This window comes from Salmo salar, chromosome 06 (genome assembly GCF_965601325.2).
Source record: "Salmo salar chromosome 06, fSalSal1, whole genome shotgun sequence".
Taxonomy (NCBI): domain Eukaryota; kingdom Metazoa; phylum Chordata; class Actinopteri; order Salmoniformes; family Salmonidae; genus Salmo; species Salmo salar.
Genome location: NC_138296.1, coordinates 37035989 through 37062863, shown reverse-complemented (window position 1 = coordinate 37062863; position 26875 = coordinate 37035989). Strand labels below are relative to the sequence as shown.

The following is a 26875-nucleotide window of genomic DNA, read 5'->3' as shown; positions in this document are numbered from 1 at the left end:
AAAGGTGCTATCCAGAACCTAAAAGGTTCTAGGTATAACCATGTTGGGTTCCATGTAGAACCCTTACTACAGATGGTTCTACATGGAACCAAAAAGGGTTCTCCTATGAAGACAGCAGAAGAACCCTTTTGGAACCCTTTTTTCTAGAGTGAATAGGATCAAGTTATTTCCTGAATTGAGTGAGCTGAGAAGGTGCATTGGCTCTGTCATCACCTCTAAGAAACATATTTGACCCTGGATACATCCACAGTTCAGAGTCCCATGGAGGAACCACAGACGTACATAGGTTAAGACCTAAATAATCACAAGCCTAAGTGAGGTCACTGAACATATGCCCGAAAGCCTGATCTAGAGTCATCTCTAATATGTTACACAATGACTCAATTGTAGTGACTGTGAAAAATGTAGTCGATGGTGCTGCCAGTATACGTTTCATGTAACGTCCTGTTGGGACAATGCCAAGACAGTCAGTCATGCTGGTGTTAAGGATGATGGATGCGTCCTGGATCATAATGGTTCCTAGCCAGATGAGTAGGTGAATAAGCACCTGACGCAGAGCCAGCATTGGGACTGGGAGAGGTATGGAGATGCCTTACAACTGCGTCACCTTCTGCAGAATAAGCTATGCTGAGCTGTTCGGAAGTTTACATACATTTAGGTTGGAGTCATTAAAACTCATTTTTCAACCACTCACAAATTTCTTGTTAACAAACTATAGTTTTGGCAAGTCGGTTAGGACATCTACAGACAATCCACTGATGTATTTGGCTAAGGTGTATGTAAACTTCCAACATCAACTGTACAATTGAGGATTGTCTGTAGAACAGTTCATTCTGTTTATAGATGCTTTACTTGTCATTCAGAGAGCCGTGAGGATCCACAGCTGACCTTTAAAACAGTGACTCTATAGCTAAATAATCACATCTGCCCTGGCAGGCAGTCACACACAGGACTAAATGTACAAAACTATTTTTATTTTCAGAACTCCACAGGCACTTAAAACAGATTCACATACACAACCCATATTTTTCCCTGCTTTCAGCTTCACACCATCTTAATACATTCCTTTACCGCTCATTCCCTGGCAGTTAAACAGAGAGCAAGCATTGATGTTTAACAGCAGGTTAAAAAGGGGATACAGTACTGTATTAATGGCTTTGGTAATGACAAAGCAGAGAAAATATTGCAACAATTAAAAAGTAGTTATACATTTTAAACTTGTTTGAAGTACTGCATGTATTAAAATAATTGCATAGGTTACATACAAAAGTGCTGCTTTATGTAAATGTATAAAATACTTAACTAAATAGATCAGTTCTGTGCTCACATTCATGTAACACACTCCAAGTAATATTCATAACAAAGCATGCTCATAACATACTGGCTTACAGCTGGTCTGATTACAGTAACATACAACTATATTCAATAAGAGCCACATTTGGTTGCTGGTTTTTGAAAATTAGGTCATCAAAATATACTTAAATTAACTGATTTCATCCAAACCAAATAACAATGAAAAAAAAAAAAAAAATAAACATCCTTGTAAGAAGCACTCTGCATGCAGCGTTAAAATTCCATTTAGGATTTATACGCCTCACTCTACCACAGAGGACGGCAGCGATTGTTTGGACTTCTGACAACAGATTGCCACATAGGTACTGGATGAGTGACAGCATGAGGTCCTTGGCCAACCCGGTCTTTAAGGCATACTCCACTATATACACATCTGTACACACCAGAGCTTTTGCCCTCCTCCACACCACATGGGAGAGCTCTACTCTGCTGGTTCAGGCTTGTTCTTCTTATTCAGGACTTTGAGGAGGCGGTCAGACATCAGGTAGGGTCTCTCCGCACTGCCATCGTTCCTCTCCAGGTCCTCCACTAAAGAAGCAGGGAAAACAGACAGAAATATGAAAATTACTTCAAAAAGAAAAACTTGAACATTGTTACATTTCCAAGCAGGGGCCAGATAAGAACCAACTTGTGATGCATTAGCAAAGCTTAAAAGATTACGCCAAGTTAAACAGAAATGCTTTAAGTCATTTAACATGTCATCCTACAAAACATATAATTGGCCTGCTTTTGACAGAATTGCTAAAGCTTGCCTAGTCAAACCCAAAAGGAAGTTAGTTACCTTAGCTTGTTCCCCATCAACACAATGCAGAAAGAGAATGAGGAGGAAAGGCAAATAACAGAAAGACTGGCAGCTTTAATCACTAGCAGACATACTACCAACATGCACAATAGCGAGAAAAGAGATACTGTATTCAGTTAATGCTCATAGATCCTAGGAGTCCGTCTCCAGGGCAGTGCATCAAACAGACCTTGCTGACAGGCAAACATTTCAAGGCAATAAGGGATCTGATTGCAATTGCTTTACAGAACAAAATGGAGCCGCTTCCCTCACAAGTGGAACTAAGAAATACATTTCAGTATATACAAAACTGCATATGACTTTTATAGATCATTGAAAATATCAACATTTTAATAATGCACTGATAGTATTACTGCTTACGATGGTAGCATTGCAGAGATCTTTTGAATGCTTTAACTGTAAACAATGATATGTAGGAGGTTCAATACATCAGACCAAAAAGGATAGTTAGTCAATTAGGCACATTGTTTCCTATGGCCGACAGTGTTTCCCTTCTAGCAACAATGTCAGAACTGCAACATGTTCACTAAAACATCAGTGGAATCCCTAGCATTGTTTATCGTTTGGTCTCTTTTTTCCAAGTCAATGAAACTACTATAATTTGCCAACTCCAACCATTAAGAGCACACAGGTCGATGAGAACATCTACTTTGCACATGACAAGTAATTCTTCCAACAATTGTTTACAGACAGATTATTTCACTGTATCACAATTCCAGTGGGTCAGAAGTTTACATACAATAATTGTGCCTTTAAACAGCTTGGAAAATTCCAGAAAATTATGTCATGGCTTTAGAAGTTTCTGATAGGCTAATTGACATAATTTGAGTCAATTGGAGGTGTACCTGTGGATGTATTTCAATGCCTACCTTCAAACTCAGTGCCTCTTTGCTTGACATCATGGGAAAATCAAAAGAAAACAGCCAAGACCTCAGAAAAACAATTGTAGACCTCCACAAGTCTGGTTCATCCTTGGGAGCAATTTCCAAACGCCTAAAGGTACCACGTTATTAATCTGTACAAACAATTGTACACAAGTATTAACACCATGGGACCACACAGCCAGCATACCGCTCAGGAAGGAGACGCGTTCTGTCTCCTAGAGATGAACGTACTTTGGTGTGAAAAGTGTAAATCAATCCCAGAACAATAGCAAAGGACCTTGTGAAGATGCTGGAGGAAACAGGTACAAAAGTATCTATAACCACAGTAAAAAAATATATCCTATTTCGACATAACCTGAAAGGCCGCTCAGTAAGGAAGAAGCCACTGCTCCAAAACCAACATAAAAAAGCCAGACTATGGTTTGCAACTGCACATGGGGACAAAGATCGTACTTTTTGGAGAAATGTCCTCTGGTCTGATGAAACAAAAATGGAACTGTTTGGTCATAATGACCATTGTTATATTTGGAGGAAAAAGGGGGAAGCTTGCAAGCCGAAGAACACCATCCCAACCGTGAAGCACGGGGGTGGCAGCATCATGTTGTGGGGGTGCTTTGCTGCAGTAGGGACTGGTACACTTCACAAAGTAGATGGCATCATGAGGAAGCAACATCAAGACATCAGTCAGGAAGTTAAAGCTTGATCGCAAATGGGTCTTCCAATTGGACAATGACCCCAAGCATACTTCTAAAGTTGTGGCAAAATGGCAAAAGGACAACAAAGTCAAGATATTGGAGTGGCCATCACAAAGCCCTGACCTCAATCCTATAGAAAATGTGTGGGCAGAATGGAAAAACTGTGCGAGCAAGGAGACCTAGAAACCTGACTCAGTTACACATGCTCTGTCAGGAGGAATGTGCCAAAATTCACCCAACTTATTGTGGGAAGCTTGTGGAAGGCTACCCAAAACGTTTGACCCAAGATAAACAATTTAAAGGCAATGCTACCAGAAATCAAATTGAGTGTATGTAAACTTCTGACCCACTGGGAATGTGATGAAAGAAATAAAAGCTGAAATAAATCAATCATTCTCTTGACTATTATTCTGACATTTCACATTCTTAAAATAAAGTGGTGATCCTAACTGACCTAAGACATGGAATTTTTACTAGGATTAAATGTCAGGAATTGTGAAAAACTGAGTTTAAATGTATTTGGCTAAGGTGTATGTAAACTTCCGACTTCAACCGTATATACATACACACACATACACGTTTCTATAGGGAGAAGGAAAACACTGGTCAAGCAGTTGACTTGTCCAAATTCAGGCTTTGATGTCGATCTACCAATCATGAGTAGCATGCCCATTTCTACAAGACAGATCGAGATCTCGTCCACAGTATCTTTGCTATAACTACTCCTAAACGTCCTCGTCTTTCTCCTGCATCGGAGGCTGCTATTGTTTCAGCTGGACGTCTTGGTCGTCTGGCTGATGAGTCGAGGACTGGGTTGGCTCCTCTGTCTCCTCCACAGCCTTGTTCCCCAACAGAATGTCATGGAGCGAAGCTGACATGTAATACGGTCTTGCCAGAGAGCCATCATTTCTCTCCAGGTCTTCGCCTATGTGTGTGTGTGTGTGTGTTAAATGGGGTCAAGGGATGGTTGATTGGAAAACAGGATGATGAAGGTGAAGGGTGGCATTAGTAAGGGAGATGGAGGAAAACAATATGAATTGAGAAGGAAGAGAAAGAAAGTCAGTCAAAATTCCCAGCAAAAGCACCCATTCGCATTTTAAATGAATAGATCAACACCTAAACTTCCCCATTGTCTGCAACCAGCAAGTTAACACTAGTCCTAGATAGCTGGGTTAGGATCAATAACTTAGCAATAAAGCATTATGAAGAATACCAGAATATCATCATGCAATTCATAATTAGTGGCAGACCAACACCATTAGCAGTGAAAGAGGTCATGGAGAAAGGGAGAGGAGGTCACTGTTTCAGGACAACATGAACTTTAGACACATTGTGACATCTTGACTTCAAAACTTGCCATTTAGTAAAGCTGAGATGTAAAAGAGTTGCCAACACGAGGCAGCCATTTCCTGAGTATACTGTGTACACCATAATCCTTTACCTTACATTAGTCATTTAGCAGACGCTCTTATCCAGAGCGACTTACAGTAGTGAATGCATACATTTCATACATATTTTTTTTTTTTTGTAGTGGCCCCCCGTGGGGATCAAACCCACAACCCTGGCGTTGCACACACCATGCTGGCGTTGCAAACACCATGCTCTACCAACTGAGCCACAGGGAAGACTTTCTCACCACTGGTACCTTGTGTTTGTGGGGGAAAGACAATGCGTAATGCAAGAGGGGGATGGTTCTACTGTTACTCACAGAAGCAGAGGAAGAGTGTGTCCACACACATGGCGTACACGCTGAAGAAGCCGTGGGCAATAAGGTAGGAACCAACCACCACCGTCTGAGGAGAGAAACACACTCCAACCATTACTATACACAACACCGTAGGTTACACTCAGCTACATTTAAAGCAGAGATTATACTACATGTCTTTGTACATAACCCACCAGACCCGGAGCATGGCTATACTACTCACCAGGATGGGAACCCAGTAGTAGTGGAGGTTGGGGGCTGTGTTCTCAAAGGCCTTCACCCTCCCAGAGAAGAAGAAGAACGCAAAGATTCCTGGGAAACAGGACGGAAGAGTTATCATCCAATAGCACAACTGGTGGTCAACAGTGAAATGTAATAAAACTAAATACAATCATTAGAAAACTGGCCCTACTGTGTGTTATTGTTCATCATGTTTCCTGTAGAAACAGCGTCACTTACCCACAAGCCCCACAATGAGGAGTTTGCCCAGGAACAACAGAAAGTCTGTCACTTTGTCCAGGACGGCTACCCTGCAAGGTCAAACAGTGATACGTTGTGATGGATCATAGTCCATTTTGTAAAGTTCATTAAGTCAACACAAACATTAAGAGACAGCACACTCCCTCACCTGATCATGTTCCTCATAAGGAGGAAGAAGGCATCTTTGGCAGAAGTGCAGAAGTTCTTGCCATATATCGCCACCTAGAGGGAGCAGGCTCAAATTCATAATCAAGCATAAACCAAACATTTTCCCACAGTTAATAACAGTCAGATGACCCAGGTGACAAAGCTTCTCTGCAATTAATTATATCCAATATGACATGCATTTAACTGGGTGACATTTGGGCATAGCAGGTGCACACAAACAGGTGGTACACTCACCATAATGTAGGCATTTCTGTTGATGAACTTGATGAATTTCTCCAGGCACCAGAAGCAGCACTTGAGACAGCACAGCAGGAACTTCGTGCACTTATTTTGGGTTCCTTTAGGAGAGAACAACACACAGTAGGGCAGAACCAATCAGAGCCAACACAAGTACTAAAAAACCCAACATTCATACACAGCTAGTGTGAAGTATGATGCGGGCATACAATGACAGCTGTGTTAATATCAACATACCGTAGTACTGCTAATACAGGATCTATGGCTCACCTTGGAGCTTGTGGTCGATGTACTCCAACAGAACCCTGATGATCTGGATGATGGAGAGGATGAGAGAGCCAAACGCCAGGGAACCTGTGTGATACCTGAGCAGGGGAGTGAGGAGATGTCACTAACCAACCTTATTAAATGTCATCAAGATACCCAAATAGGCAACAGAGCATCACGTACATATCTGAACACCCAACTTGGTAAGGAACAGGAATGTAAACAGTCACACAGACCTGAGTGATCTGCCAAGGGATGAGAAGATAGGGAAGGCAGGCATGTCGTCAGGCTTGACCAAGGCCCAGTAGTAGGAGGCAAAGGCCCCAGCCAGGGTCATCTGACCCAGCGCTGTCACAAAGTTGGCACACCAGAAGAACAGGAAGACATTGTAGAACTGCAGGCCAATCAGGTACTTGTGGTAGACCGTCTCTCCACCGTAGAAGGCAAACAGACACTTAGAGTCTGGGCACTCCGCCTTCATACTGGAGGTGCTGAAGTTCTGGAGGAGACAGGTAGAGAAGAATCAACAGTTGACATTCTATCCATTGTATACACTTTTATCATGGAGGTGAGCCAATGGTTCAATGTCTCTCCAGTTAAGATCAGGCTGTTCGATGGTGATATACTGCATGGGCTAACGGAAAAGCAGGACTCACAGCTGGCTCGCAGATTTTCCTGGAGTGATCGCAGGCCGTATCATTGAACACCTTATAGATGGGCTGATTGGAGGTGGACAGGAACCTGGCCAGAGGCTGTCAAGGACTACAGTATGACCCAGAGAACTACAAATCCCAGCAAATACACATCAATCATTCAGAAGAGCATGTTGAGTTACTCAAGCCTATGAGTCATTTTTCTCCAAACATGAAGGATACACAGCGGTGACGGCCCAGTAGGCGATGACAATGGATAGGAGGGCAAAGGTGAACAAGGGGTAAAACAGGGCTGACATCACATACCCAATGGCCCTGTAAACAAAACATCACAATTTAGCACTAGAAAGGTCTTATCCACCATCTGTGTATTACATCCTCCTTTTAACCACAATGATCTAGCATTCAATGATCCATTTCCCATCCAATCCCATTAGAAATGGCTGTAAGTGCAGAGAGCACTCCCATTGCCTGACCTGCTGGCTTCTTTGATGAGAGCGATGGCGATGAGGATTCTATTCCTGAGGAAGATGAGCAGCAAAATGATGACGACCTCCACAATGGCCAGAATAATAACTAAGAGAACAGGAGAGAAATGGCATAAAAACAAATGGAGAATTCAGTCACGACCATTTATACAGGAATCCTAGTTGTCCTTAGTATCACTTTATGCTTGCGATAACACTGCAATGCAATATATCTAAGGGTTTATAAAGGTTACCTGGCTAACGTGATATACAGTATAACTAATGCATTGGTCCAGGTGTATACCTCCTGAGACACACTTGCTGTAAGGTTGAGAGGAGGTTAGTGGGGAGACTTACTGAAGGCCAGCCAGGTCTGTCTGATATGCAAGTACACAGAGAAGTCTGTCTGGAAGCCCAGGTCCTTTAGAGTGACATTAGAGCCTGCCTCTGACTTCAGGCTAACATACTCCATGGAGCAGTGAAAGATGCCTGTGGTGCAATACAGAGCGTGGCCACAAGAGGGAAGTACAGCATTTAGATAGAGATGAGGAAAAGGGACACAGGATATGGCTTTGTTGATTATAGAGAGTTTATATAGAGATATGAACATTAAGAAACAACTCAAAATGGACTTCTGTTGAACTGGTCTTTACCGTATCCAATGACCAGAATCACCATGACGATCATGACCCACACCATGATCCCGGCCAGGAAGCGCAGGAGGACGATGAAGAGGAGACTGATGAGCATGGCAATCACCAACCCTCTGAACCCCGACACAAAGACAGACTTGAGTGGCTACGTAACTGACTCTGTGCTGATCAAGTGCTTTGGAATTCAATGTGAATGCATTACTGCACAATAGTGTCAAAGAGAAGATGCTGACTTACATTAGGATCCAGTACCAGGACTGTGTGTAATCCTCAAAGATCTTCATGACCACTTGTCGAGCTTCAATGACCACTGTGGCATTCCTATAGAAGAAAATACAGTGACCAATGCTGATTGTTGATGTAGCACTAGCACCCATCACAGGAAAACATCATGCAAATGCTGTTTATCTGTGGACTCACTTGACCCCTGCCACCAGATCTTTGGCATCTCTAATGTTCCCCTCCCCATCATCAAACTTAGAGTTATTTCCCACGGTGATCTCCCCTCCCTTCTTCTGGTCCAGGGCAGGGAAGCACCTGCGGGTGACTGGAGGAAGAGGAAGGGGGGTGAAGTAGAAGACACAGGACAATGAGGGAGAGCAGCTAAAATAATGTCTTTCACTTTTTTCAAATTCCGGAAATGTGGAGGATGGGCTGGCCAGATGGAGGGTTGGGGAGTTCGACTCAGAGGAACGGAAGAAGGGCAGGTAGACAGGATAGGGGAGCAAAAGAGACTAGAGCCGTACTTACAGGGTTTACTTGGCGTCAGCATGGCAGGACACAGGCCAGAACTCAGGATCTGTGTTACAGTCTAAAACACACATGAACATCCAGAACTTAGTATCTCAACCATTGGTGCGGCAACATATATTCAAAGTTTGAATTGTTCACACTAAACTGCCACTGGGAACACTATAGTTGTAGAACAAAACACGGTCACATTCTTGACATTGGAAACCAAGGAATCTTGACATTGTCATCCATGTTGATTTTGGAAAACTACTACGCCACCCATCTCAGATTCCTCTTCACATGCTACTCACCAGCCCCTCTAGACCCTCCTTGCAGAAGTTCTTATAATACTTAAAGTCCTCTTTATTGGCGTAGGCCTTCAGGAGCGTCATGAACTTATCAGGGCATTTCTCCACACACATCTGATGGCAAAAGAAATGTCACCATGAGACAAGATAATACAAGTGCATAGGCATACGTAAATTACATGGCGTTCAAGAATGTATCAACTGAAAACAAAGGTTCAGGTCACCTGTGTGGTTGGGCACTGGAACTCCAGCAGCACCATGGGACTGGCACACTTCATGATGTTGAAGTAAAACAGCAGGGGCTTCGTCCTACAATACACACACAACCAGTTGTTCAGAGAACACTAGAGCAGTGTTGGGTAAGACAGGTTTAAAGAGAGTGAATGCCCAGGGGGGAATGATGGAGACAACCAACACATGTGAGTGTTAGCGATTGTCTGTTATGCATGTATGGTGAGGGCAGAACTTACTCCAGAGGTGTGCCTGCCTGCCCACAGAACTGTCCTCTGCTGTCTGTGGGGTAGATCACCTTCCTGGGGTCTCCCTGGGACCAGGCTAGGGGAGAAGGGAACCGTCAACAACAAAGAAACAATCAAATACCAGACATCTTTAACACACAGACATGCTTTAGGTGAGCAGCACTCAGAGACATACCCAAGGGCATATCCAAGTCCTTAATATGGGGTCAGTTAAGCTTGTTTGTGCCGACAGGACACATTACTTACCCAGAATTCCCACTGCAACATAGCCCAGTATGCAAATAATGAAGAAGATGCAGCATACAATGTCAGTGCAGCCCCTAGAGTAAAGAGAGGGGGAGATATGGAAACATTATGGGACCAATAGTTTTTAGATGCGAATTATGTGCCGTCCTGACTACAGTGTGGATGAACTGGCAATCCTCTCACCTGTTATAGATGGGGCCTTTGAAGGTGGGGTCATACTTTCTTGGTTCACCTAGATGGAAAGAATGCAAGTACTGAAACATACAGTAGGAATACCATTGCAGATGGTAAATGGCTTGCAGGTAGCCATCTACATCACAGGTGGTTGGTGGCACCTTAATTGGGGAGGATGGGCTGGAGTGGAATGGTATCAAATACATCAAACATGGTTTCCATGCGTTTGATGCCATTCACTTGCTCCATTACAGCCACTATTATGAAATGTCCTCCCCTCAGCAGCCTCCTGTGATCTACATCTAGGTAGAGGTAAAGTGACCAGGCAACAGGATACATAAGACAGTAGCAGCAGCGTATGTGGGGAATGAACGTGTGTGATGTCTCTTTCAGCCGATGTTACATTTGATTGAAGGACATAAGACACACAAAATGACAGATTACCGTTTTCATCAGTATTAATTTCTTCTTAAAAAAGGTAAATGATGACATCCCCCAAATTAAACTAGGCTATAAACCAGTGCACAATATTCTCTCCCTTTCACCCAATATAATGTGTAGCCTGGATCTGAACCCTGGAGTTCCAACAGGGTGAGGAGGAGCACAGAGAGTACAGACTCTCCACATCTGCAATCAGCCCACATAAGTCAAAGTTAACTACAGTTACTGTACAAGGAGGGACTATATATGTCATGTGCAAACTACATTCACTCATTGCCAGTTCTAAATCCTCAGACGACCAAAATGAGGCATTAATGTCAACTACGTTTAGGCCTAGATGAGAAAGGGTACGATTATTACGAATCAGTCAGAAGTGCTCAAGTTGAGCCATACTGAATCTCAACTTCACAGAACATCAATAATTACAGTCTTTAGGTGGATGAACCACTGTGTCTAGGCTAGATACTATAGAGTATGATGTTCAGCATGGCGGCCATTAATAATGCAGAGCAGTGTTCAGGGTGCTATTGCAGCATGCATTATAGTGGGCCTGCCCCCAGAGAACATCAATCCACAAGCACAGAGATACAGAGTCTGGATGTTAAAGTGTTAAATGGGCATAATCAGCCTGAGATGCCCTTCAAAAGCCATGGTGGAAACAGCTTGTAGAGGGAGTGTAGGCTGGAGCAAAGTGCAGAAACATTTGCCCAAAACAATGGCTGACGCATTTATATTTTTTCAGGGCTGAAAACAAAATGTTTCCTGCCAATTTTTCAGTCCAGTCCTTATATACACACACAATGCAGCAACATTTGATAAAGGAGAGAAAACATTCTGATTTATTGTTCACTTGCATTTCTCCACACCTGTATAATCAGCAGGTTTAACCCACACCCATTCTCAGCCATGTTGTCATAATGCCAATACTAGAGGTCTAGTTTCACCCAGTGCCGCTCTTCTCTAGAGACAAAATACACCACCCTTTAAAAAGCGCCAACTGATAGAGTCGTTAAAACATTCAAGCAGTGAGAAAAGCTCTATCGCACTTCAAGAACACATTTAAGCTACAACCAAACCAACCATCATAGAAGACACAAACAGCTTTTCATAAGGTTAAAAAAGGTAAAACCACATGAGCTCTAATGAAACTTAAACCAAGTTGGAGCAATTAGAAGTTACCATGCTTTCCGTAATAGGGTTGCTCCTCAGGCATCTTTAAATTCCTTTCTGGTAGTCAGCTTATAAATGACCGGAACACTCTCCCTCTTTTTATTCTGCCCTTTTTTGCTTCACTTCCTTTTCCTGCCAACTGATGTGTTTAAGAACGTGAGAGAGACAGGTATTGTGGGAAGAAACTTGTCCAACCTGTCTGCAACAGCTCTGAGCACACCTGTTCCTCAGAGTCCACCCACTGTTTTCCCTCCCCCCAACAGCTGCCTAGCTCAAATCTCTAGTCCACCTGTTCCTTTCTCTTCCCCTTTCCCTCCACACAGAGCTCTTTTTGTCTGTGTTTCTCTCACTTTGTTCCTGGCTTTCTCTACCTCTTTCACACTCTCTCCCCAGAGTTTGGTCAGGTAGCTCACCTACAGGGAAGGGTGGGATCACAAACCAGGCAAAATGGGTGGAGACAATTCCTTGTTTTTCACTACACTGACTCTCCCCTCCCCCTCTGTGAAAGAGCTGCTGGACATCTTTGTGGATCCCAAGCAAACTACACAGGAGTGAACAAAAGCATGTGTTTGGGGGGAAAAACAAAAAAACTGTTGTGTGCACTGAAGACTGATGAGAGCTGCGGGTGGGCTGGTTATAATAAGGTGGGCTGGTTATAATAAGGTGGGCTGGTTATAATACTGGATAGATGAGCGCATTAATCAAGATCTCCACCCCTGAAGCTATTCTAAACACAAAGCTATATTCTGATACCTTATTTAACTTCTAGAGCTATCTTAAATGGCAATTCTGATATTTTTCCACTAATTGGCCTTTTGACAAATCAGATCAGCTCTGAAAAAGATCTGGGCCATTGTTGGTTCTAACAATAAACTCAGCCTTAAGATGCTTTTGGGAAACCGGGCCCTGATGTGAAAGATCTGATGTGGATGGTCAAAAGACCAATTTGTGGAAAAAATATCATAATTGGGCTGCCTGTGTAAACGCAGCTTTATTTACTTATTTCTAACAGTCACTTATTCTACGTTTGAATAATTCTTGTCACACCAGGGCTGCGTTCAGTATGTTTTTATGTTCTGGAACATTCATCTGAACGTTAACAGTGATGTACTGAACGGCCAGGTGAGAAGGGGGGTTGGATTGTCGGTTGGGGAACGCTGTATCATGGCCTCTGCCCTTTAAATACGTCACTCATAGCATCAAGGCACGACTCGCCACACCCACCAAACGGGAGCAAATGTACCTCAAAGTCTGTTAAAAAACGTACAAGCATCAGTACAAACCGTTTCTGCGAAGTAGCAAACGTTCAAGCAAACTGAGCGCACCTCTGCCCAATGGATTATTCACAAGGTGCATTCAATTCAAAGTTGCTCATTAGGAAGTTCATTATAGCCAAAGATTGTCTATTATATTGACAAGATAGACATGCGACTGCTCTAACAATGGAAATACATATTCTCAAAGATGGAAGGCAGGCAGGAGGAGGGACCATTCTAGCCAATGAGAGGGCAGATAAGCTTGTGAACAATAGGCCATAGAGATAGATAGGGGACTCATCTTTGTATCTGTGCCATTATATTGTCCGTGACAGCATGGCAACACAATTTTAAGGTAGTACATTTTCTTATTCTTCATTGGCTGATTGCTTCCAACTCATAGGAATCCCCACCCAGTTGACTACTTTAAAAATGGTGGAAGTCCTCAATGGCTAAATCAATCAGGGCTTGATATTCACTTTTTTAGCTAAGTAGGACAGATTTTTTAATTGTCCGAAAGCTCAAGGCACTTGTACCCCCCCCACCCCCCCCCCCCCCCCCTCCAAAAAAAGCCAAAAATATGACTGATAATTGTTTTGTATTATGCAAGTAACCACTTCACAAAATAACATTCATTATTAACACTGGTATTGACAATGGAAGGCTGCTGGTCTGATCCCATGTATTATACAGTGTCTCCTGCCGTTGTGGCCTTGAGCAAGGCACTTAACCCCCACAAAGTAAAATACGCACCAGAGTCAGCTTATCAAGGTCCTATTGAGCAGTGGATTTTTTGCAATGTGCTGTGTTCAAGCAAGGCTGGAGCAAAAGCCTGCACACCAAATAGCACTCCTGGAATCTCCTGGAGCATGATTGGCCACCCTGCAACATTACAATTACAACCAAATACTTTTTATTGTCTTTATAAAATAATTCCCTCATTCAATGAACCAGGGATCAAATGACTAAGGTGGATGAGGTAGCTAACTAAGATGTTTATCTATTTGTAAGGTTAAAATATTCAGTGTTCAGGGGAGATCTTGACAGCATAGGAGTTACTTGTCAATTAGCCTAGTCTAGGAATATTCTTGTAACTTTGTCAGAATTACATGGCCAGTGTTGAAATTTTGAGCGCTTGAGAGACGGTTTTACAACCGGAGTATGCAGCATTGGTTTCAGCAACTGTGCACCCGTATCAACTGCATGTCGGCCACTTGCGATTATACCGGTGCCGGTGGAAAGTTATTTTAGGACATCGGACATGACAATGACATTAATACATGCTAAAAGCTAGATAGTTAATGATTGATATGATTTATTTAAGTGTTATACACCTACCGGTGCCCAGCCCAACTAGCGAGTTAACCAGCCAAACTGCACAATATGTTTTGAGTTGGCTATCTAGTTAGTCTGTTGTATATCATTATTTACCTGCTGCGCAAATATCTCTCTCTCTCTCTCTCCTCTGGTAATGGCCCACTGGAACGCAGGTGATACACACCATGATTTTCATTCATGACTAAAATGAGCTATAACTGGGCAAATAACTCACTAACTAGCAATGAATATCAACAAATGTGCACATGCGGCTTGCTTTGATATCAAAAACGCATCTCGCGACTGCAAGATGTAAAGGCCTGTCAATGCAGGCCTACAATATTATACTCAGATGCGCTCTGCTGAGATTGGGAGGACAGTGTGCAACACATTGCATCCAGAGGACACAGATCCAATTCTGATCAGAGTAACCTAATGTTTGATATTGTGATTTTTGCGTGATTGTTTTTTACTTGTCCATTTGGACAACTTGTTTGACAATTGTTTTACTTGTCCCGGGCAAGCGGACAAGTGTTAATGTCGAGCCCTGTCCATGATGAGTCCTCTATCTATCTCTATGAGAACAGGCACAATGCAGATGTAAAGTAGTTTTTTTTCTTCCAAAGTTGCCGAAATGCCATGTGCGTCCACTTATATCAGTGCATTCGTAACAACCCAGCCATTATGAAACTTATTTTCGATCAAATAAGCCTCACGTAGCAAAATAGCAATTACATTTGGCCACATTTTATTTGGATAGAGCATCTACAGATGGACTATCAAAATAAAGTCTAATCTTACATTTTTCTTTTATCAAATCGACACTTTCATTGACCTCCATATGAAAATACCTCACTTCATGGGCTTATTTTCATGGACATATTTTGGGCTAAGTAAAACCTCTCGCTTCGCCTATTCCTCTCTGTTATATCCAGGTGTGTCCTCTCAGAGCCATTGCATGTCATATTCATAGGTGTTTTCCACCCTCTTGTGGGAACATGACTGTATTACATTGGGTGGTTTCACCCAGCCTGGCTGGATATTCACATATCCATAACCACATCCTGTTGTGCCATTTCCTCTGCTTACTCTGGGTTTGCACGCTAGCGGGATATTAGACTACTTTTTATTAAAAAACATTTAGCAGTGAGCAATGAAAAGCAATCTCAATTAGATTGCCTTTGTCTGAACCCAACGGGATGCTGTGTATGCTGATGATAAAGACAGATTATGGGGAAGTTGAGTATGTTTCATGATGAGCTGTGTTTGGAAAATGGGTATTGATGAGAAGCTTCTGTTGGAATCTCTCCATACTCTTTCCAGGCAGTGTAGTCACTTGTTTTGGCCAATGGGATAGTCTATGTCATTCTGGGAATTGCCCATTTTCCATTCATTACAAGTTAGTGAGAGAAAGCAACGGCTCCCTCTATCTTAATTTTCTGTAAAACCCTACTGGCCCATTATTACAAGCACAGTAGCAGACTGTTACAAGCTACCAGCAGAAAATAGTCTCAACATCTCGATGGGCTATGCACAGGGAGGATATTTCACCCTGCAAGAGTTGGATCTCCACTGAATACATAATATGGGTATGACATAAATTCCCACATTTCAGTGTCACATGTTCTCTACAACTTCTCTATGGCTTGAGAAAAGATATTAAAAAAGCTCCAACACATTAGGAACAAGAGCACAATGTGGTATTCTGTTGGGGAAGCATGGTGAGTGGGAGTGTGCTGTCAGGCCCTGGCAGCTTTAATCCATTAATGCATCCGTTCTGAAAGGGGGGCCTATGGCCCAGCGTCACTACATTCACTATCAGGACAAATGTTATTTGCTACATCGGTTGTTTATTAGGGTACACTACTGTGGCTAGATGTTTCCCAAGAATCTGCACAAAGAAATAGATATACCACTGTTTCTTTTGTGGACAGAGAACTCATTGTATAGTGTACTACACAAGGCAGTTTTCCTTCTGGTTTTCTTGACCTTCATGTATTTGCTTTGGAACTTTTCTATTTTTTCCTGAGTCAAGTCTCCCCTCAATATTATCCTTCCTCCCTAGCCTCTCCTCCTCTCATAGTGAAAACGACCATAAATAAGGTCAACCTTCCAATAAATGTTTTATCTGTCCACCATGCCTGTATTTATACCCATACCGATGTCTACAGTGCTCTATGTACAGAATATAGAGTACTGTTGCTCATTTATGCAATAGATTGTGACTGCCATGCTGAATGTGTGTATGCACATACCTGGAGAGAACAGAAATAATGTATTTTGTTTGGGACTGGTGAACAGCACTGCACTTAAACAGTATGTACTCATCCAATGTGCACCTGTCCTGAGTCAACTATCATACAGAGCATTCGGAAAGTATTCAGACCCCTTCACTTTTTCAACATTTTGTTACGTTACAGCCTTATTCTAAAAGTGATTAAAAAAAATGTTTCCCTCATCAATCTACACACAATACCCCATAATGACAAAGCAAAAACAGGTTTTTCAAAATTTTGGCAAAAAAACTGATATATCACATTTACATAAGTATTCAGACAGCTCTAGGAAGAGTCTTGGTGGTTCCAAACTTCTTCCATTTAAGAATGATGGAGGCCACTGTGTATGTATGACTGTTTCCCTCATAGGGAGTTTTCAACATCAAGATAAGATTGACTTGACCAACAGTGCTGACTGCAGCAGATAACATAACTGCTTCAGAGATATCGAAACTAGATATGGAGCCTTGTTGGTGGTTAGGGTAGGGAAGTGTGCCCTCTCTCCAAATATCTCTGCTAGTAAAAACAGCATCCTCTTTATGGTCTGGACTAGATGTCTGTACACTTTGGATCAGGGTTCGATTTACAGAGCTACCAGGACACCCCCATAAACGTTACAAATATCAATGTTGGTCCAGTCCACTATTTTTAGAGCATCCCAAGAGACAATATGTAATTCCATCCCTGCTATGGACTATAATCCTAAACAAAACTCTGCTGTAACATTTACATTTACATTTACAATGAATATCTCTGAATATAAGATGCTCCTGAGTCCTAACCATCTCTTCTTCAGTTTCCACTTTCTGAAGCCTGCTGGGTAAACAGGGCTATCTTCCTGAGGAGTGTGTCACCTCTACTGTCTGTCTCCCTAATTTACTCCAGTGAGAGACTCTCTCAGAGACAACAGACAGCACTGCACTTCACTGAAACAGATGCCCATTCATGTCTTGTCTTTGTTGTTTTCTCCATTGTGCTCATAGCAGAGATAGATAGGCCAGAGCCTCAGCACCAACCCATTAGGCAACATCAATTAGATTACTTGGCTATGTTTTGATAACATTGACAAAGAAACATGATTACACTCTCTAAAAGTCTGCTAAATGAACCTACAGTGAGGGGGAAAAAGTATTTGATCCCCTGCTGATTTTGTACGTTTGCCCACTGACAAAGAAATGATCAGTCTATCATTTTAATGGTAGGCTTATTTGAACAGTGAGAGACAGAATAACAACAACAAAATCCAGAAAAGCGCATGTCAAAAATGTTATAAATTGATTTGCATTTTAATGAGGGAAATAAGTATTTGACCCCCTCTCAATCAGAAAGATTTCTGGCTCCCAGTTGTCTTTTATACGAGCTGAGATTAGGAGCACACTCTTAGAACCTCTCTGGGGTATGTGGGACGCTATGTGGGATGCACACTATTCAACAGCCAGTGAAATAGCAGGGCGGCAAATTCAAAACAACAAAAAATCTCATAATTCAAATTTCTCAAACATACAACTATTATATCCCATTTTAAAAATACACTTCTCGTTAATCCAACCACATTGCCCGATTTCAAAAAGGCTTTACGGCGAAAGCATAACATTAGATTATGTTAGGACAGCGCCGAGACAAGAAAAACCACACAGACATTTTCCAAGCAAGGAGAGGTGTCACAAAAACCAGAAATACAGCTCAAATTAATCACTAACCTTTGATGATCTTCATCAGATGGCACTCATAGGACTTCATGTTACACAATACATGTATGTTTTGCTCGATAAAATTCATATTTATATCCAAAAACCCCATTTTACATTGGCGTGTAATGTTCAGAAATGTTTTGCCTCCCAAAACTCCCGGTGAATGAGCACATGAATTTACAGAAATACTCATCATAAACGTTGATAAAATATTCAACAGTTATTCAAAGAATTATAGATACACTTCTCCTTAATGCAACTGCTGTGTCAGATTTCAAAAAAGCTTTACGGCGAAAGCAAATTTTGCAATAATCTGAGTACAGCGCTCAGATATCAAAACAAGCCATACAGATACCCGCCATTTTGGAGTCAACAGAAATGACAAAATTACATTATAAATATTCACTTACCTTTGATGATCTTCATCAGAATGCACTCCCAGGAATCCCAGTTCAACAATAAATGTTTGTTTTGTTCGATAAAGTCCATAATTTATGTCCAAATACCTCCTTTTTGTTCACACGTTTCGTCCACTACTCCAAATGCAGGAAGCGCGCGCAAAATTTCACGACAAAAAGTCAAAAAAAGTTATATTTACGTTCGTAGAAACATGTCAAACGATGTATAGCATCAATCTTTAGGATGTTTTTTATCATAAATCTTCAGTAATATTCCAACCGGACAATTCCAATGTCTTCAGAAATGAAAAGGAACACAGTTAACTCTCACGTGAGTGCGCGCCACTGAACTCATGTCATTCTCTCAGTCATCTGACTCCAGGACCTCTTATTCTCTCCTTAGTCACAGTAGAAGCATGAAACAACGTTCTAAAGACTGTTGCCATCTAGTGGAAGCCTTAGGAAGTGCAAAATGAACCTTAAGTCACTGTATACTGTATAGGCAATCACTTGAAAAACTACAAACCTCAGATTTCCACACTTCCTGGTTGGATTTTTCTCAGGTTTTGCCTGCCATATGAGTCTGTTAAATCAAATCAAATCAAATGTATTTGTCACATACACATGGTTAGCAGGTGTTAATGCAAGTGTAGCGAAACGCTTGTGCTTCTAGTTCCGACCATGCAGTAATATCTAACAAGTAATCTACCAATTCCACAACAACTACCTTGTACACACAAGTGTAAAGGAATGAATACGAATATGTACATAAAAATATATAAATGAGTGATGGCCGAACGGCGTAGGCAAGATGTAATAGATGGTATGGAGTACAGTATATACATATGAGATGAATATTGTAGGGTATGAAAACATATAAAGCAGCATTGTTTAAGGTGGCTAGTGATACATTACATCAGGATGGCATAGAGTACAGTATATACATTTGAGATGAGTAATGTAGGTTATGAAAACATTATATAAAGTGGCATTGTTTTAGAAACTTCAGAGTGTTTTCTATCCAAATCTACTAATAATATGCATATCCTACCTTCTGAGCCTGAGTAGCAGGCAGTTTACTACGGGCACGCCTTTCATCCGGACGTCAAAATATTGCCCCCTACCCTAGAGAAGTTAAAGTGTGCTCCTAATCTCAGCTTGTTACCTGTATAAAAGACACCTGTCCACAGAAGCAAGCAATCAATCAGATTCCAAACTCTCCACCATGGCCAAGACCAAAGAGCTCTCCAAGGATGTCAGGGACAAGATTGAGACCTACACAAGGCTGGAATGGGCTACAAGACCATCACCAAGCAGCTTGTTGTGAAGGTGACAACAGTTGGTGCGATTATTCGCAAATGGAAGAAACACAAAAGAACTGTCAATCTCCCTCGGCCTGGGGCTCCATGCAAGATCTCACCTCGTGGAGTTGCAATGATCATGACAACGGTGAGGAATCAGCCCAGAACTACACGGGAGGATCTTGTCAATAATCTCAAGGCAGCTGGGACCATAGTCACCAAGAAAACAATTGGTAACACACTACGCCGTGAAGGACTGAAATCCTGCAGCGCCCGCAAGGTCCCCCTGCTCAAGAAAGCACATATACATGCCCGTCTGAAGTTTTCCAATGAACATCTGAATGATTCAGAGGACAACTGGGTGAAAGTGTTGTGGTCAGATGAGACCAAAATGGAGCTCTTTGGCATCAACTCAACTCGCCGTGTTTGGAGGAGGAGGAATGCTGCCTATGACCCCAAGAACACCATCCCCACCGTCAAACATGGAGGTGGAAACATTATGCTTTGGGGGTGTTTTTCTGCTAAGGGGACAGGACAACTTCACCGCATCAAAGGGACAATGGACGGGGCCATGTACCATCAAATCTTGGGTGAGAACCTCCTTCCCTCAGCCAGGGCATTGAAAATGGGTCGTGGATGGGTATTCCAGCATGACAATGACCCAAAACACACGGCCAAGGCATCAAAGGAGTGGCTCAAGAAGAAGCACATTAAGGTCCTGGAGTGGCCTAGCCAGTCTCCAGACCTTAATCCCATAGAAAATATGTGGAGGGAGCTGAAGGTTCGAGTTGCCAAACGTCAGCCTCGAAACCTTAATGACTTGGAGAAGATCTGCAAAGAGGAGTGGGACAAAATCCCTCCTGAGATGTGTGCAAACCTGGTGGCCAACTACAAGAAACGTCTGACCTCTGTGATTGCCAACAAGGGTTTTGCCACCAAGTACTAAGTCATGTTTTGCAGAGGGGTCAAATACTTACTTCCCTCATTAAAATGCAAATCAATTTATAACATTTTTTACATCTGTTTTTCAAGATATTTTTGTTGTTATTCTGTCTCTCACTGTTCAAATAAACCTACCATTAAAATTATAGACTGATCATTTCTTTGTCAGTGGGCAAACGTAGAAAATCAGCAGGGGATCAAATACTTTTTTCCCTCACTGTAATTTCCAAAATAGTGCTCGATTTTTGTACCCCTTACTCGTGGCTCTGATTCAGCTACAAAAAATCTACAAAACAATGCAGAATTCCAAAGAGTATAGGGTTTTTCACCTTCCAAACATCCAGATGTGACAGACCAGACAGGCTGTGGGAGGGCAGCCAAGTCCAACAGTGATGACTATCAGTCAGAAAGAGGAAGGGCATACCACACAAATATATGGGGGTTCCTAATGATAACAGCGAGGGTGGTCCTATAACTCAACATCACTATTACAGGAATTGGCCTCTGCTTCTTCTCTTCTCCTCAGGCCCCATGACCCTAATAACTTTCTCTAATAACATCAAACACTCAGGCTGTCTGCTGTCTGAATGGAAACAAAACGTAACTTCTGTTGGGTTAATAAGTCACATGAGTCTGTTTGGACCAGACTGTGATCAAGCAGATTAAACAATAATAATTGGGGCGAGCAGGGAACACTTTTCTCCTTCCCTAGGGGCATGCCACTGGGCACAGATGTCAATTCAATGTCCATTCCACGTTGATTCAATGTAATTTCATTTAAATGTTGTGGAAACAACATTGATTCAACCAGAGTGTGCCCAGTGGGATGCCTGTTTATTCAATACAGTTGTTGAGAAAAGCGACAATGTGGGAAATGATAATACGATGACAGCTGTTGTAATAGAAAACAGCTGGACTGGACTTCAAATGCAAATGTTCATGAATAGCACAAAACTACACTATTGCTACACTCTTAGAAAGAAAGGTGCTATCTAGAACCTAAAAGGGTTATTTGGCTGTCCCCATACGGGAACCCTTTGAAGAATCCTTTTTGGTCCTAGGTAGAACCCTTTTGGTTCCAGCCAGAACCTATTTGAGTTCCATGTAGAACCCTTTACACAGAGTGTTCTACATGGAACCCAAAAGAGTTCTTCCTGGAATCAAAAAGGGTTCTACCTAGAAACAGAAAGGGTTCTCCTATGGGGACAGCCAAAGAACCCTTTTGGACCCCTTTTTTCTAAGAGTGTAGCTAGACCTTGCCAGAGCTTGAAATAAAGATCAGAGAGACTCTGGATCAAGTTTCAAACCACTCTCCTAAATATGTCTTATAATTACACATAATCTAAGACAGCACAGGGCTGTAGGCTGTCTGATCCTGTCAGTTCCCCTGTTATTGAGGTTTCCTGATATGTGTTGGCCTGAAATTACTCCATGATGTGAAATGGGGATGATTATGTTAGATCACAGCTTAAACCCCACTGTATTTCTGAGGCAGTCCTATTATACCATGAAAACCTCAATTACAACCATATGAATGCATCTACAACATTAGCACATGGGAGAGTTAGGGTCAAATGAATGTTGAGCAATGCTGGGGGAGATATTGAAAACAATTTCTTCATAAAAACAGATACAATCTAAAACCAAGTGAGGACTGTTCATTTCTGCACGATGGTAACCTGTGTCAAACTCCCCATAGTTATGTTTTTTATCCTTCGCCTTCTTATGTGAAACCCTGACAGATTTCCATGAAATGCAGAAAGACTTCATACGACCGCAAAACAAACGCACAAGCAACAAACCATGAAGAAGAAAAACGAAGGGCCTCTATAAGTCCTCTGACTACCAATCATTACACTATTTATAACCACACAAACACATAATACCTGATTATCACTAAATATGCTTCCTACTGGTCAGATTCCAATACATCTGCACCTCCATCATTATATTCATTTAAGAGTACTACACTGAATTTGACAGTCATTTGAGAGAGTCATTTGTGTCACAATATCGTGCTAGAGGTCATTAACCCAACAACTTTTCACAGAATGTCTTCAACTTTATTTCCTGCCAAGTCACAGCTTACTATTCCCACAATGCAGTTTGATGCTCAACTGTCTTTTCTTCCCATTAACATCTTGCTCTGGTGTTGACCTGACTGCTTGTTTGTATGAGGGTTATAACACATTCCTAAATCATGTATAGAGGGAAGAGGCAAACAGTGCTGTATACTAAATAGTAGCCTATACTGAGGTTGTAAAATGTATTGTGCCAGGAAGAGTGGGAAAAGTATTAGATAATGAAAGAGAGGGTTTTAAATAATAAATGAGTCATCATAAGACAGGCAGAGGGAGGAAAAGGCTGTGTGCAGAGGAAAGAAGAAAAACAGCTTTCATATGGCTGGAGATGGGAGACAGCTAACAAGTCAACCATTAATCTCGCCTTATCCCTCCTCCATGTTGTTCACAGGGCCCTGCAAACCCCACATAAAACCAAAACACAAACAGTGAAAATGAGAAACCCACTCTGTTAAACAAATAAAATATATTTTATTAGATTCTTCAAAGTAGCCACCCTTTGCCTTGATGACAGCTTTGCACACTCTTGGCATTCACTCAACCAGCTTCACATGTTTTTCCAACAGTCTTGAAGGAATTCCCACATATGCTGAGCACTTGTTGGCTGCTTTTCCTTCACTCTGCCATCGAACTCATCCCAAACCATCTCAATTGGGTTGATGTTGGGTGATTGAGGAGGCCAGGTCATCTTATGCAGCACTCCATCACTCTCCTTCTTGGTCAAATAGCCCTTACACACCCTGGAGGTATGTTGGGTCATTGTCCTGTTGAAAAACAAATGATAGTCCCACTAAGCCCAAACCAGATGGGATGGCGTATCGCTGCAGAATGCTGTGGTAGCCATGCTGGTTAAGTGTGCCTTGAATTCTAAATAAATCCCTGACAGTGTCACCAGCAAAGCACCCCCACACCATCACACCTCCTCCTCCATGCTTCATGGTGGGAACTACACATGCAGAGATCATTTGTTCACCTACTCTGCGTCTCACAAAAACTCTCATTTGGACTCATCAGACCAAAGGAGAGATTTCGACCCGTCTAATGTCCATTGTTTGTGTTTCTTGGCCCAAGCAAGTCTCTTCTTCTTAATGGTGTCCTTCAGTAGTGCTTTCTTTGCAGCAATTCGACCATGAAGGCCTGATTCGCACAGTCTCCTCTGAACAGTTGATGTTGAGATGTGTCTGTTACTTGAACTTATTTGGGTTGCAATTTCTGAGGCTGGTAACTCTAATGAACTTATCCTCTGCAGCAGAGATAAATCTGGGTCTTCCTTTCCTGTGGTGGTCCTCATGAGAGCCAGTTTCATCATAGCGCTTGATGGTTTTTGTGACTGCACTTGAAGAAACTTTCAAAGTTCTTGACATTTTCCAGATTGACTGAAGTAATGATGGACTGTCATTTCTCTTTGCTTATTTGAGCTGTTCTTGCCATAATATGGACTTGGTCTTTAACCAAATAGGGCTATCTTCTGTATACCACCCCTACCTTGTCACATCATAACTGATTGGCTCAAACGCATTAAGAAGGAAAGAAATTCCACAAATTCACTTTTAACAAGGCACACCTGTTAATGGAAATGGATTTCAGGTGACTACCTCATGAAGCTGGTTGCGAGAATGCCAAGAGTGTGCAAAGCTGTCATACTTTGAAGAATCTTATATTCTGATTTGTTTAACACTTCTTTGGTTACAACATGATTCCATATGTGTTATTTCATAGTTTTGATGTCTTCACTATTATTCTACAATTTAGAAAATAGTAAAAATAAAGAAAAACCCTGGAATGAGTAGGTGTGTCCAAACTTTTGACTGGTACTGTATATTTAAAGTCCAAATTACAAGCGTGGAGTCAGACTCTATCATTTTGGCAGAGGTTTGTCTACTCCAGCAGAGATTCTTGCTCTTTTTAGGCAGCATAAATGAAGTAATATATTATGAGAACATATCTTCAAGAAAAAACATTTCCCTTACATGAACAACAATTGTTTGGATCCGTTAACCTACCATCACCTTTATATTGCAGGGAATAGCAGGTTTTTCCTGACAATAGCTGAAACAATACACACAGTATCTTCTCTAAATTCAGATTCAGATCAACCATGAGGCATTTTTTAATTAACTAATCTATATTCGGATGGTGGTCATATTTCTGTCAGCACAAAACTTGTGAGTCGTTCTCTAGTGTGCCATACCAGGCTGAGGAATGTAGCAACTGGACACACAAAGGCGAGCAGGGACACTACAGCTTAACCCTAACAATAGTAAACTACATGTTTACTACTGATTAACTGAAAATGTTAAGAGAATTGAAAGAAACTTCAAAGCCCACATCCTATTTGAGAATCATATTGTATGATCATTTGAGATAGGCTACAGTATTTGCATACAAGTGTGCATTTACTGTATGGAATGTTTATCAGTAGTATCATTGTTTGGCACAGGGATGAGACCTGGGCGTGGGAGTGTGAGAGAGGCAACAACAACATAGGCTAATCAAATCTGTAGACTAGCCCAAAACAGAAGCATAGACCAAGCATAGACTATTACGCATGGAAATTATGGCTCGAATTGTGAGAGTCAATTTCCATTCGCCTATTCTCTGAAAATGAGACAGAGAAAAGTTGATTGAGTTAGGCTACGTCAATGGGGTAAATCAAATATGTAATAGTCCAATGCTGAGTTAAATTGTTACATGCATCCAGCACACACCAATACAATGTTGCATTCCACACTCCAGTCTTCTTGATACATGAAAACGAAACTATATGGGGCTGGTCGGCTAGCTATCCCAGGACAGTGAAAGCGCTGTTAAAGAGATATGGCAGCCTATATAAACTAAACAAGCTAACAACTTACCATAGTTCGGTTTCTCACCCTCCAGTTCCATCATGAATTAGTGAGTCCACTTGTAAACTAAAATTGTAAGACTACATATATCCTAATTTCCAGTCCAAATGGCAGCCTACGGATAAAGTTACTGCGCTGAAGTCCACTCCAAATCTGAATCAAACTCAAAAAATGTTGCGAGACGTTCCTTCTTGAAAAAGTTGACCAGTGAATGCCAACAAAACTTTGAATGACGGGCAAATAAACGAATCACTGGACGTGGGTGTGAGCACGATGACACTGCTATTATAACGGTAAATAAATGTGACCATATCAGATGCAGACTGTATAGCCTATCTATGTATCTTCATATGCAGAGCTCAGGAACATATTTTTATACAGTGTGTCAAGAAGAGAAGCTGCAAGATTTCCTAAAATACTAAATAATATATGTCAGAACTGGAGTGGAAGAACCGCTGTGAAAAGGGAATAGGAGGAGTACGATAGAGGTTAAACCTACTTTCTCACTAATTTGTTTTATAATTTATCAGATTAATTGAGCTACACAATACATTTGTAAGAACTGTGTTGGACGTGCAGTCAAGTTAAAATATTATTTCCAAAAGAAAAAAGAATGCTGGAATTGGTGCCTATATATCCAACTCAGATGACTGGCAAACAATTACATGTCCAATACACTGGAAGGCATCACATTGGCACCATATCAACGTGGCTATTGTTCAAAATGTGTGACTGGCCTGATATAAAAAAGTTAGATAATTCAGCATAACACCCGGTGACTATACACCATGTCAGTTTGTTTCTGTCTCAGCATGGCTGGTACCTTGAAGGTCTTACCTAAATGGACATCTCA

The 26875-nt window shown here is 41.7% G+C and overlaps 1 protein-coding gene across 4 annotated transcripts; it reads right to left on the bottom strand.

Moving 5' to 3' along the window:
• Positions 1–953: 953 nt before the first annotated feature.
• Positions 954–26232, bottom strand: ctl2 (Choline transporter-like protein 2). Of its 4 annotated transcripts, none has more exons than XM_014203648.3 (22): positions 11924–12236; positions 10313–10361; positions 10130–10203; positions 9875–9959; positions 9629–9713; positions 9408–9518; positions 9115–9175; positions 8785–8911; positions 8602–8685; positions 8365–8477; positions 8069–8200; positions 7721–7820; positions 7467–7559; positions 7248–7332; positions 6828–7090; positions 6595–6689; positions 6322–6425; positions 6068–6141; positions 5899–5969; positions 5663–5751; positions 5443–5527; positions 954–1881 (listed from the first exon to the last, which is right to left on the bottom strand). In XM_014203648.3, exons 1-22 carry the CDS (start codon positions 11955–11957, stop codon positions 1775–1777), a joined length of 2121 nt encoding a protein of 706 aa, XP_014059123.1. In that variant the 5' UTR covers positions 11958–12236; the 3' UTR covers positions 954–1774.
• Positions 26233–26875: the final 643 nt, after the last annotated feature.

What these genes read in the sequence shown, in the direction of transcription:
- ctl2 (XM_014203646.3), bottom strand. Translation starts at nt 26,065, where the DNA reads ATGATGGAACTGGAGGGTGAGAAACCGAACTATG. An exon ending in GATCTGGTGGCAGGGGTCAA is followed by an intron (nt 8,686 to 8,784) that starts GTGAGTCCACAG and finishes TTTCTTCTATAG; the next exon opens with GAATGCCACAGTGGTCATTG. An exon ending in GGAAAATCTGCGAGCCAGCT is followed by an intron (nt 7,091 to 7,247) that starts GTGAGTCCTGCT and finishes TGTCTCCTCCAG; the next exon opens with AACTTCAGCACCTCCAGTAT.